Genomic DNA, 13,854 nt, shown 5'->3' on the forward strand with positions numbered 1-13,854 from the left:
ATCACTTAAAGTTTTGGTAATTTTTATTATTTCAGAATTTTCCTTGAGTATTAACATTTTGACAATCATAACAATATGTAAAAATCCAAACTAGATTATTGATGGTATGTTTTATATTCACAATATTAGATTTTTGTTATAAAAGTTGCAAAGCCTAACAAAAAAAGCTTTTCGTCTTAATGTCATATAAAATCATACATAATAAAAATTGATACTCTTTTAATAGACGCAATAGCGTTGTTTAAATAAACATATGAAATTGAAATGATGACAAAAAAAAAGGATTTTGGCGTGTGTGCATTGATGAATTAAGAACTGGATTTATTTTTCTTCAAAGTCAACCTGTCAACCTTATAAGAAGTGCAATGAGAATGAAATATTACAGGAAGGAAAAGCTTAAAACACATTAGTGCCAAAACCAGTTAAATATAATGATATAAAAAACATTCTTCTTGATTTTTTAAATAGAAAATATTTAGTGAAGACCTTTTTGAACTATAGATAACATAAAATCTTTTGAATGGAAATTAAGCTTAAATTAAATGAATCATGCGGAAAATTCCTGTTATACAAAACTCAATGCATGTTTGCGATGCATTATATTCTTTCATGCACGAACTGTTTATTACAAGAGACAATTTTATTTGAAAAATAATATCTCTGATTGGCATTGTTTTAAGAGCTTAAAATTTTTCCACTTATAATAAAATTTATTACATCAGAAATTTTAAAAATCATAAATCTTTACTTTACTTCATTGGGTATTAAGACTTTGATAAGAAAATTCTGTGAAGTTCTTTAATCAAATTTCAATATCATTTCCAACTAAATAATTATGGTCAGCCCTGCAATAAATTACATTTATGCATGATAAAAATTGAAAACAAGTTTGAAGGTTGATATTAATGCGCAAGTATATGATATGCGATAATTAATTCTTAATAATCCTCATGAATCTTTAATTTTGAAACTCATTGTTTCAATTCGTAAATCATTTAAAAATTTATTAGCTTATCATTTCTTCGAAACTTTAAATTTCTTGCGAACATTACACTTGAAATTAAAATACGAGTTGATTTTGGAACCATATACCTCCTTATCGAATAATTGTCAAAATTGCAATACTAACTTTCTGAATAGGGAAAATAATAAATGAGTTTGATGACTGATTTTGCAGACAATCTCCAACTTGGAATCGATTTATTGTTACATTAATTAGCTTAGAGTTTTTCTTGCGAAATCAAATTATACCACTCAGATTGCCAAATGTCTTTTTCTCTGAAATTTGATATGATATCACTAGCTTGAGCTAAATTAGAAAGCATTGTTATTCTCTTACTCATATCTTGAGTATTATAAAAGAGTATAAAATAAAAAGAAAAAATAATAAAAAATCATAAAGAACTGTAGTATTCTTATCTCAAGAACTAACTTAAACCTTAATATTTTTTAGAAATGAATAAATTTCTTTCATCTCAAATATTCGCATTTGATTTAAATATAATAATTAAGAAAATAAAGTACTTACTTAAATTGTGGAAGATGAGAACTTGCTTATATATAATTCTAAGAAATTCAAAAATTTAATTTTGTTTGAAATAACTATGGTAAGAGATATATTGGAATTATTTTATCATCATGAATATTAAGTCTTAAGTTTGAAGAATACTTTGGTATAAATTTTTTATTTGAAAATTTCCTATACTTGTAAGGAAAATATGTTTACACTATGCTTAACATATAAACACGTGTAGGAAGATATTTGTATGTTAACTTTTAAAAGCTTTGTATGACAATACATAATTCAAATTATTTAATTTAGCCAAAATCATTTCTTGTTTGACAAAATAATATTTTTTCAAATATTTATTCGTATATGACTATTATAGACTAATTTAATTTAAGCTTATTATAAGAATAGATTAAGATAAATAGAAAATGCTTCATACAAGCTTTTTCCTTCTTTTAGTATTAATGAAAAATAAGTTAAGAAAAAAAACAAACAAAACAACTTGAAACAATAAGTAACTGATTATTTATATTATTTGTTTAAGCGAAAGTGTAAATATATAGCAATTAAAAGTTATTTACTAGTAAAATGTATAAGTAAAAGTGGAATATTTTAAAAAATAAAATATTAGTAAACTTCAATTCCTTCTTTATATTTCATTCCTTGATAAAAGTTCATCAATAACGAGAATTTCTATTCCCGATTCCCGAAATCATACGGAAATGTTCCCAATATTGCCGTTTGTAATAATAAAACATTTTAACCTAATCATTTTTGACTTAAAATTTCAAATTTTCAAACTATTCCATTTAAAATGTTTTATAATTAATAATTAAAATTTAACAGTATTTAGATACATAATTTGTTGAATATTTATTCAAATTATATCATAAATTTTTTTTTGAAAAAAATTCGGAAATGACTTGTTAACGGACAGAGAATTATCTAGAAACTGACAATGTAAGGGATTTTCATTCACAATATTTTAAATTCGTTCATTTACTTTTTTTATTTATATCAGTCTCGTTTTTTTTTGTTTCAATTATGTACACATCGTCAAGTGGGAGCACTCGACAAAAACGATAATTATCCCGTTAGTTTTGTTCACTTTTGTTTTAGAAAAAATAATGATAATCACTTACTGATTCAGTTATTAATATGAGGACTTCCTGAAGGAGATAAAATTTTTCAACTATTTCATGAGATTAAAAATCATTCCAGAGACAAATAAAAAAATTAATATTTGATAAAATCTTGATGATATCATAGAATAATGGTTTAAAATACCGCAGATGTTTAGTTTTAAGCTGAAAAAAATAAAAACTTATTTTCGTTCATCTTACGTGGTGGTCTATCCCGGAATTTTGGAAGGAATGTTAAACGGTGATAAGTGGCTTGAAATTAGCACTTGCTTATCTCATATCTTTGATGATTACCTTATCCTGCTTTGGTAATCTTATTTAATTCGTATTTCTCACCTTTTTCTAGCATGTTTTGCTTTTTAAAGATTATAAAAGGGGAAATTTTTAAAAAATATGTAAGATTTCGTCATAATTAATTAATATCAGTTCAGTTGGTGACATTGCCTGAAAGATATTTATAAATATTTATTTTCCCAGAAAAATGAAAACAATGAATGAATTTATCAGCGATGACAGGTAGCTAACATTATATATGAACGCAACAATTATCAATAACACATTCCACAGTGGTTATCAAAAAGATAGAATTACCACATATCGTCACCGCATTTTCCTTTCTAAATGACACTCATTAAAGCAGGTCAGTGAAGTTATAAATACACTTTATTGGCAATGGTTTGATTTGATTTTATTGTATCAAGTAATTACCTTTATAATCAAACATTAAATAATTTTGCTCTTTTTATATGCACTTGGGTGATCATAAAAAAGTTCACCGTACGATTTACAAGATCACAGCTAGATGCCATCACTAAGGCATCTCCCGTCATCTTATATTGTAATACTAAATGTTGTCGCGATTTTAATTTTCTCTTGAAAAAGAGACACATTCATATTTTTTTTTCCAAATAATAATTGAGGAATTTTAAAACTTAATAAAATTCCGTTTAATAATAATGCTCATACACCCGCTGGGAATTATACGAGTCAACAATAAATATTGCGTTTCAGATCTTTTTTGCTTACTTTTAAGAAAGAAGAAAGAAAAAAGATCACAACACGTAAGAGAAACGAGATTGCTTGCAATAATAATTTTTAAGTGAGTATTAAAAATCAGAAATTAATTTTTTTATGAAGTTGTTAAAATTACAAGTGGACTTAATTGAATTATATTAAAAAGAAATTGACGACTAATTAATGAACTGCTGATCAAAACAGTACATACACAATTCATGAATTTTTACTGATATCTTTTCTGTAAGCTTTCATACCCATGCTGTTTGCTCGAATTATCTTCGATTTGATATGCACACAAATCATTTGCATTGGCAATAAAACGTGTGTAATTAAATTTAATCTTGTTGTTCGTTAAAAGCTTGTTGTAAATGTATATGCAGAAATTTTTTTCATCGAAATTAATGCATTATCATGCACACTCTACTCAACGACATTTCATCCACGACACGACAATTATGTACGTATGAATTTGTTTATAAAGAGTAGATGAAAGAGCTTGCTGCAATTTTATTAAGAAGAAAATAAGCTTGTTGACAGTCATTTTTAAAATTTCTCTCAATCATAATTAGCATTTTTTATTTTGATATGAACTGTAAACATATAAATTATGATTAAACATTTTCATTTTATTACATAAATTGTTTAATACTCCGATGATGTATGTAGACATTATTAATATTATTATTGTGATACTTTTTATTATTCATAAAATAAAATGCATTAGACTGTTTAAATATCGTGACTCATCCAAATTGCGGTTTTTCTTTTTAAAAAATGCTCAATTTGACAAATATTGATCCTAGCTTAATGCTCTTTGACTTGCTTTGTTGAGAAATGCACTAAAAGTGCTGCCAATTCCAATTCTTCGCTATATTTATTTCTTAATGGTACACTACGGTAACCTGTACGTAAACAATTGATGGGGAAAGTTGCCTGTCCAATGATATTCTTCTCGCCAAACATATCTGTTATTGATCAAATATTATTCCATTTTGATATTTATAGAAAAATAAACATAAATTTTAAGATTATAATAAAACTCATTCAAAAAATTACCTTCATCTTGTACTTCAAATCTTAATAAGGCAAATGCAGAATTTCTAACGCGAAACTCACATATTTCATTCCAAATCGGATTAAATCCATTATCCGAAATAGCTTTCGTTCGATGCTTTATGCCATTCTAAAAAGAAATACATAAAATCATAATAGTGAGAAATTTATTTTTTTTATACTGAAAAATATCGATCTAATAAGATATTTTAAACCAAACCCTAAATTCAAACACAAAAAAGTCGAAAATAATATTGATGTGGCCACTCATGACGGACAAAAGTGCATTTTTTTTCATGTCATTATAACAAACTATGATCAATAAATCTCAGTACTACCAACTATTGTAAGTTTCAAGTGTATATTTTCATTTTTTTGTGATTTAAAACAAAGAAAATATGTAATAAAACAAATTTTTTAATAAGCTTCAAGCAGCTTCAAGTAATAATAAATTAAATGTTTAGTTGTCGATTCTTTTATTACGTACAACATTGTTGATTTGATTGAAAAAAAAAATGTATCATGAAAAAACGCTTTTCTTGTTAATTTGACACTAAGCATTGTTATAGATTTAATATAAATTAAATTAACTTACCTCATAGGGTGCGCCAAGAATTTCAACTTCAACTAATGGGCTTGATATATTGGTTCGCCCACTTTTGAAGAGATGTCGAGCAGCTATTATACGTATTGTAACGAGAACTTGATCTAAACCATCATATGCAGAATCATTTGGATCAAAATCATCTCTTAACATGAAATCTGGTTTCAATATGTAACCACATCCTCCATTATCGCGAAATTTTCCCATTAAAGCCTGCATTGGTTTATCAGGAGTTTGGAAATTAAGAGCAATCATTTGAGAGCCAATATTCCAAAACGGCATTGGATTAAAATTTGAGGAATCAAGACGTTGGCCTTTTGGATAAACACGACTTATTTGATTACGGTGGTAACGTAAGAAGAGCTAAATAAAAATATTAATAATTTTATTTAGAATATCACCTTTTTTGGATTTTGAAATATTTATACATCAACGAAATTTACCTTCATTTCCTGTTGTAAAAAATATTTTTCAGCTTTAGTTTCAGCAAATGATGACATCTCATAAAAAAGCCATCCGGCATTCTTAAATGGAACGCTTCTACAGTAAATTATCAAGTCAGACATTTCTTTTGCAACTTTTGAATTTCTTTCCATTTTGCGACGTTCATTCTCTAAAACACTTGCATTTTGTGCTGCTTCCATTATTGCTTGGCGCCATTCTATTGCAGCTTCTTTTGTCAGTGCTCCAACTTCAAATATGTTCTGCATTGAAGGTGTTTGAATTCGAAGAATCCATTCAATCTCAGCACCTTGTATCAATGTGATTTCAACGATTGCTCCGCTTACGTCAATCGAGCCTTTTTGAAGATTTCCCAGTACAGAATCATTTGAATTTTCATCACCCTCGAAACTATCAAGGTTATTTATTTCTTGAACATAATTTGCTGGAAAATAATGTTGTATTTTACCACCATAATCGCCTCGCCACCATAGTTCATTGTTCTTTTTATCAACATTAGTTATTATAGCATGCTTACAGAATGAAAGTTCATCATCATGCTGTGCTTTATAATCGTAGAGAGCTTTAACCGTAATTTTATCTCTCGCAACAGTTGACGGGTCCATATATCCAGAAGATGAATAAGCATTATCATCGTCAAGAAGCAAAAGATTTCCCATTCTCTTTGTTATGTCCTTAGAGACTGGATACATCAATTTTACTTTGCGATAAAGAGGAAATTTCATATAGAAATTAACAAGGTCAATAAGACTCTCGAATTTCATTGTTCCAACTTCATATAAACGTCCTTCACTTTTAATAAGGCAATGTTTTGTTTTTTGATGTGCTCTGTGTGTTGAAAATAATAGCCAAAAATTTATGTTTATTAATATTTTACTAAAAATGTTAATGATTGCGATACGCAAAATTTACCTAAATGATATAACATATGTGTTTTGTCCTTTATCACTTGGACGTACAAGGAAGCTTCCATCATTTGGCATTTGAGATAAAATCAATTCACTTTGCTCGCGTGTGGTATTGGCAAAGTACCATTCACTCATTTCATGTTTATTTTGTTGGGGGACGGGCTCTTTTAAAGTTATTGAAAATTCGGAAGACCGCAACATGTTTTGTCGATAGTACATTATTAAGCTGTAGAGATTGTCGAATAAAACATTTTCAAATAAATAATACTTTGTGCTACCGCGCTCTTGTTTTATCTTTATCCTGCATATGAAGAAGCAAGCAAATATAAATAGGAAGCATATTAATAAATTAAAGACTGTAGACTGGCAAAATGTATGTGTAAGCAACCTGCAATGATTCGGCTTATTTTTCCTCCAAAACGATAAGCAATAATCGCCGACAAATGTAACAGACTCACGCACCAAAAATGTACCATCACCCAAATGAGAATATTGACGTAACAAACTGAAATATTGTGATGAATTAGCAAATCGAATTACTTAATGAATTTTTCATTACTTTTCCGCTTCATTTCTGCCTCCTGAAAGCTTTCCATGGAACCAATTTTCACCGAAATGTAATTCATCATTCGATGCTTGTTCTTTTGGTCGATTCAAATTTTCAACTTCCTCATCACGTGCATCATCTCTATCGAGTCTATATTACAGTGAACGAAAGTTCGTTATTATGAAAATTTAAAAACCTTTAAAGCTTTTAAATATTTTTAGACTGTTAAAGATTTTTCGACTTTACCTGTAGCTGTCGGTATAAAATACTTTATTATTTGGTGTCAAGACAAAGAAATGTGGATTCCAGACTTTGTCAACAGGATCTTCCAGATATAAAATTCCATTTTTGACTGTGTTACGAATATCCAATTCATTATCATCTTGTCGGAGTTGAACTTCATTTCTAGTCACACCATTTGAATCATCAACAAAAAAAGCATTGTGACTAGCTCCTTCAAAATACACAAGTTTCTTATGTTTCAAAATAATTTTTCTTCTTAAAGAATAAGGTGATGGTAGTTTAGTTTCATTTTTATCAATTGGCTGTGTTAATAGCATATCGCCAAAAACTTCTAACATTAACTGTGCCATTCTTCTTTGTTGGGGTAATGTACAATTCTGTTCAATTGACAAAATAAGAGGGAATTGTGAAGTTACAAAGGCATGTTCCTTGATTGTCTTGATGACATCTTTAAATTTTATTTTAGTTGTAAATGTATGGCCATGAAAAATAAGAGGTCCGTCTGGACCATCCCAACAGTCAAGTTCAATGCATCTGCATCCCATACGTAAAGCACGTACATATGCCTCTGTTGAAGATTCACTAGAAAATTGATCACCAAATAGATATGTATTGTGCGATGAGGATATCCAATAATCGCATAGGGGTTTTGTCATATCTTGATAAACACGATTGCACTTTCCATTCCATATTTCATTTTGTTTAGAGAATAAATAATCTATGAATTCATTGATGGTAAAATAAGGTTCCTGTACTTCTCTTTGTGTGTCCTGAACAAAGTCTCGAATGAAATTTGATATGGATTGATCATCATTTGATGTTTCATCATTTTGTTCATTTAATAAAAATCGTTGAAATTCTTTTAACGAGACAGTCTCACTGTTCTCAGAATAAGGCATCTGACTATTAAAACATTCGAATAAAAATGTCGGAACATTAATCAAATTTTGATAGAGACGTGTAAAATCATCGAATCCGATCTCATTTCTTTTACGTGTGTCAACAGCTAAAAAATGTCGATTTAAATCCGATGTTGATATTTTGTAATTGATCTTCGGTAGAAATGCCTTCACTTCTTTCAACGTCACGCTAAAAAGCAAACAACACCATTTAGAAAAAAATTTGTGTTTACTCATTCAATTAATTATGAGATTTTTTTTTCAGCAAGTCAAATATTAATAGATTTCATTGGAAACAATTACTTACGCTTTATTGTTGTTTTCCATTGCGTAAAATTCTTTTCGGAGCCATCTTTCGACCTGAATTGGATATGGAGAGTTTATTGTATCACTAAGCATATACTTTAAACCTTTAATCCACATGTCGCATTCTTTTTCCGAATGTGCAACTGCTGAAAATGTTTTTAGCTTAAATTCATTTCCATAAAGAATGACAAAACATTTTTGATAATCGATTTTCCTGCTTTCTTCCCATTTATCAAAATCTTTAGAATTTTTGCCAAAACGAATTTCCTTAACTTCACGCAATTCAAGGGCAAATTCATAAGTATTACGCGATGCATTGCTAGATGATGAGGTTGATGACGTTGTTGCCGCTGTAATTGGATTGATGAGAATCTGTCTAGTCTCACGTCGTAGACTCAATAATTTCTTTTCAGGTCGCTTTTTCTGATAATATTTTGTTATCATAGTTCCACGCTCCAGGCAATTGCAAATTTGCTCATTCTCGCCCAAACTGGGTACACTCATTAACGACATCATTTTAGGCACTTAAATTGTTTAAATGATTCTATTTTATAAAACTTTTATTTCAACAAAATTCATTTGCTTTAAAAAATTTATCACAAATTTCAATTAGACTTTAACAATCATATGTTATACAATATTTTCCTCATCTTACAAGTATTTCTAATAAAATTTTGACTAATTTTCAATTCTTGATATATACTGTATGATTAAAAAAATGATACGCTTCTAAATATTCTATTTTTATCTTTAAAATATTAAAATTTTAAGTTATCAACAAGTGAATCTCTAATATGTGTAAGCAGTGTTGTAAATGACATTTAGGAATCATTTAGTTTTATCCCCAATATTTATATTCTCCACTTTTTTTACATACCTAAATTAACAAAATTATAAACAAAAAACTTATTTTCTTAGTTTTAATTACATTATTGACCAAATAAATCTATTCTTAAAAATTTTTGATCTTATAACTTTACATTTTTGATATGTTTATTAAGAAATGTAAGAATCAAAATTCTGATAAATTTTAAAAAATATCTCATGTATAGATGGAAAATTGGGTCATATTCAATGACACCATAAAACCACGAGACATTTTCAAATTCACAAAAGACGTTAAAGCTAATAGTCTTGGAGATTATAAGAAGCTTTCAATATCTAAAATAATTTTGACCGTTAAAAAAGCTTAAATGTTCCTAAACTTGCTTTAAAGAAAGCTTAAAAATTATCATTATCGTATTAATCTTTGCAACATCAATCAATGTTTTGTTTTTTTATCATAAAAAATTTCGGCCTTTAAAAAAAATCAATAAATTAGTGACAGATGTAATTTTGGCGGAACTAAAACTTCCGACAAGTGTTAATTAAACTATTAAATTGTATTAATGTTTTATGATAGAACTTAAATTTTGATGGTAAATAAAACGTGATGATAATGTGTTATCTAAAAAGAATTTATTTCCTGATTTCAAATAAATTGGATTTTATGGACGTTTCTTTATAAACATATTGATGCCTTCATATTGTTGAATAACAGTATTGGATTCAAATTATCAGTAATGTTCATGCTGTCATACATTAAATTTTAGTTACACTGGAATGAATGAATCAAAAATTCATAAAATTTCATGCAAATTATTCATTTTTTTATCAGTGAATTTAGGTTTTTTCACTATCTAAGAATTTCTTACTCATATCAAAAAACTTAAAAACGATGTAAATTAAAATATCACGATTTAATAATTGTCATTAGATTATTTCTATCAGTCAGAAATGTCGCACAACAAAAAGGCGCCGAATTATATGGAATCAAATTACAACATTCAGTGTCATTCCAAAAATAAACATGTTAAGAACATATGTGCATTAAGTGAATAAAAAAAATTTCTTTTACTATTTTACTTTTTTTTAAAGTTCACATAATATAAGTTGAAGTCATCTTTGAATCTGCTCTGTATAATAGTGTTTCAGTCTGAACAGGTTGTTGATTGTGCGCAATTCTTTAAATATTATTTTAGTTTTTTCTTTCGGGATCAACATGCTTGAAATTGAGTAACTAAATGTATGTTTTACATGACCGAGAGAATACGAAGCTACAGAAAAAATCTCCCGAATTATGTCGAAACCGTGTTTTGTATATTTTTCGTGAAAAGAAAAAGAAGAAAAATTTTCATTTCCTCAGTTTTTCTTCAGAAGGCACCATCATCATTTCATTCACAACTAGAGACAATATTGTGTGCATGAAAAAATATATTTTAAGTTTTACACTTGAGTCATATTTTCATTATTTTATGGTGAGTCATTAAGGAATTTTCTGTGATCTTATATTATTTCATAAAAGTGAAGTTATTAAAAGAATAAGCGAAAATTAGCTAAAATTAAGAAAATAGAAAAAAAAATTCATTATCAGGTCATGGGAAAATGGAAATTGTTCATACGTCATGTCAGTGAACCAGAGAGAGATAGATGCATGTGAAGGGTGTAAAAAACTAAGGAAATGTTGTTGTGGAAAAATATTAAGTAGGTCAAGAAGAAGACTTGCTATAAATTGGGAAATTTTTATGAAAAATCATGAAAAATTTTATATTAAGCCTTGATCATGGTTAAATTAATACATCTTATATTTCTGGTTTCATTAAGTATTTATTATCATTAAAGAAAAAAAAATATATCAAAATATTTTATTAATACACTTGTCGATTCTGCATCTGCGTACTAATCGATTTTTTTACTCTGCTGATAGCATTGTCACGTTTGCAAACAAAAAAAAAAGAATGGAAAAGAGAAGTGAGAGTGGGAATAAATAACAATCTATTGCACCAAGAAAACTCATATTAAAGTCTACAATACTTCGAGTTCTGTTTGCCTTAACAAAATATTTTCAAAATCAATTATTAGTTTTACTTTTCTGTACTATTGTGGTTGCATCTTATTTGCCTGATAATTTTCTTTGTATCGTTATCTACAAGCAAATTAATTCCTTATCATCTATTTAGCTTATATTAATTAATTTAAATTAAATCTTGTGTTTTTGTAATTGGTAAATTACTCTAAACATTTTTTATTGTGTTTTCTGATAATCATTTAAACATTATTTTATGATTTTAGGGGCAATTGAATAGTAAATATATATCAGTGATAAAAAACATTTTCGTGTACAAAGTTTTTGCCGTAAAAAGTACAAGAAAATAATCACACAAAATTACCCTATAAATTTGTTCTGAAATCAATTTTACTGACAAAATATTCACAAAACAAAAATCATGTATAGGTATTAGAAAAATTCAAGTTCAATCGGTAAAACTCTTGTATGTTAAATATATTTTCAAGAACCATTTACTACGGTTTTAAAAAAATAAACTTTGATTAAATTAAAATAAGAGAAATCTTGCAAGAAGAATGAATGCGTATTTTAAGAATTTGAATTCTCGCCTAAAGATTTTTTTTTTTTAAATTTATTTTCAGCTTTTCCATTTTAGACTTTAAATACACAAAAATTTGTCAAGGCAAAAATTTGCACAGCTTGTCAAAGCGGTAAATATAATCATGGGAAAACCCTTTTATGACAAAGAGAGCAAAGAAAGTTCAAAAGGACAACAACAACCTTCAGCTCCACCGTTAAATGAAATTTCACGAAATGATTACGTCGACTTTATTATTCTTGGGAATAAGGAAAATTATAGTGTTCGTGCTGATAGACTATCAATTTTAAACTCCAATACAGAACTTTCAAAAATGGTTCGCACCGAAAGATTTACAATCAATCACAATAATATAAATGCCCACAATTTTGAGACCCTCGTTCGTTTTATTGAAACTAAATTCATTCGTTTCAATGACGACATTAAAAATACACTCAATATTTTGGAACTTGCATCCATGTTTCAATGTCAAGATTTGGAGATAATATGCGTTAAAGAGGTAGATTTGAAATTGAATGTAGATAATGCATTAGACGTTTTCAAAGCTTTAAGATATTATAACACGTCAACAGTACAAAAAATTATTACTATTAAGCCAAAGCCACTTGCTGTTGCAGAGGAATTTTTAAATGCAATGTTTTATAATACTCTTCAATTTATTGACCAACATGCTGCTGATATCCTACCAAAATCTGAAATGACTTTTTTACGTTTTGAAGAACTGGAAATTATTATTAAAAGAGACGCGCTACAGATACCTTCCGAAGTAATTATATTTGAATTATTGGCTGAATGGAGCAGTAAAGAGTGTGAAAGAAAAATGCTTGAACCGACAGAAGAGAATCGTCGTCGTGTGCTTGGTGGATTAATTTATACTCCTAGATATCTGAATATGAAATATGATGAATTCAAGAAATGTCAAGATCGAATTAATCTTCTTGATCTAGCAGAAATTCAACTAATTGAAAACTTTTTTGCTAAAAAGAAAAATTCAAATTTAACAGAAGAACAAGTTTCCATGCTGCAAAATTTTAAGAATCATCGTCCAGAATATCCACCAATGCCTATACATTTGTCAGAACGTAGCAATCACAAAAATTATTCAAAAAAAATGAGAAAGTATGCATTAAAACATTCTGATGATCAAGATAAGAATTGTTGCGATTCGTGCCTCCTCAATTGCGTATCAGTATTTGCTTGTATTTTTGAATAAATTAGGCATCATGCACAATCAACTAATGCTGCAAAATATTTTATATAGCTAAAAGTAAACCAAAAATAAGTAAAATCTTGTGGTCAATTCACAAAACGAAATAATATATAAGAATTAATTGAAATAATTGAAATTGCATTTGTTTAAATTTCAAATAGGTAAAAAAGATAATACAATTGTTTTAAATTAATTTAAATCAATCAACACTAGGATTCCAATTAACAAACTTACTGTATTATTTTTCACAAATAATTTAATTTTTTTTCAACCTAAATTTATTTGATTTCTATTTTAAAAACATCAAGATACCGAGCTTTCAGTTTTTTTTTTTTAAATATATTTTCACAACCACTTTGAAATTTTAACAGATGATAAACCCAAAACAAAATTTTAAATGCCATTGCTATTAACATTTAGAAAAAAAATTTTAACGAGAATTATATGTAGGATAAATAAATCTTAAAGAGGTTTTTTATGAAAGTCATCGTATGTAAGGAAATTAACGATATAAAGTTAAATCAATCA

The 13,854-nt window shown here is 27.7% G+C and overlaps 2 protein-coding genes across 4 annotated transcripts; one reads left to right on the forward strand and one right to left on the reverse strand.

Annotated features, from left to right (window-relative positions):
* Nucleotides 1-4,284: 4,284 nt before the first annotated feature.
* sl (small wing phospholipase C gamma 1) lies at nucleotides 4,285-9,406 on the reverse strand. Its single transcript, XM_070637147.1, has 9 exons — nucleotides 8,693-9,406; nucleotides 7,490-8,575; nucleotides 7,256-7,393; nucleotides 7,085-7,201; nucleotides 6,701-6,997; nucleotides 5,770-6,616; nucleotides 5,318-5,689; nucleotides 4,726-4,852; nucleotides 4,285-4,634 (listed from the first exon to the last, which is right to left on the reverse strand). The coding sequence occupies exons 1-9, from the start codon at nucleotides 9,205-9,207 to the stop codon at nucleotides 4,474-4,476; spliced, it is 3,660 nt and encodes a 1,219-aa protein (XP_070493248.1). The 5' UTR covers nucleotides 9,208-9,406; the 3' UTR covers nucleotides 4,285-4,473.
* A 600-nt stretch (nucleotides 9,407-10,006) lies between these two features.
* Nucleotides 10,007-13,617, forward strand: axed (BTB/POZ domain-containing protein axundead). Of its 3 annotated transcripts, none has more exons than XM_070637332.1 (2): nucleotides 10,007-10,109; nucleotides 12,160-13,617. In XM_070637332.1, exon 2 carries the CDS (start codon nucleotides 12,241-12,243, stop codon nucleotides 13,327-13,329), a length of 1,089 nt encoding a protein of 362 aa, XP_070493433.1. In that variant the 5' UTR covers nucleotides 10,007-10,109; nucleotides 12,160-12,240; the 3' UTR covers nucleotides 13,330-13,617. The 3 variants fall into 3 exon arrangements, with proteins under 3 accessions (XP_070493433.1, XP_070493431.1, XP_070493432.1); XM_070637330.1 differs by lacking the exon at nucleotides 10,007-10,109 and adding an exon at nucleotides 10,713-10,988; XM_070637331.1 differs by lacking the exon at nucleotides 10,007-10,109 and adding an exon at nucleotides 11,065-11,214.
* The last annotated feature ends 237 nt before the right edge of the window (nucleotides 13,618-13,854 follow it).

Source organism: Chironomus tepperi, unplaced genomic scaffold (genome assembly GCF_022539635.2).
Source record: "Chironomus tepperi strain 1889 unplaced genomic scaffold, CSIRO-AGI_Ctep_v1 contig_161, whole genome shotgun sequence".
Classification (NCBI taxonomy): Eukaryota; Metazoa; Arthropoda; class Insecta; order Diptera; family Chironomidae; genus Chironomus; species Chironomus tepperi.

Excerpts from the sequence above, each read along its gene's own strand:
- sl (XM_070637147.1), bottom strand. The coding sequence starts at position 9,207 with ATGATGTCGTTAATGAGTGTACCCAGTTTGGGCGAGAATGAGCAAATT. Across the intron at positions 7,394-7,489 it reads TTTTATACCGACAGCTACAG|ACTCGATAGAGATGATGCAC; the intron begins GTAAAGTCGAAA and ends ACTGTAATATAG. Across the intron at positions 4,853-5,317 it reads TTCTTGGCGCACCCTATGAG|AATGGCATAAAGCATCGAAC; the intron begins GTAAGTTAATTT and ends ATTTCTTTTTAG.
- axed (XM_070637332.1), top strand. The coding sequence starts at position 12,241 with ATGGGAAAACCCTTTTATGACAAAGAGAGCAAAGAAAGTTCAAAAGGA.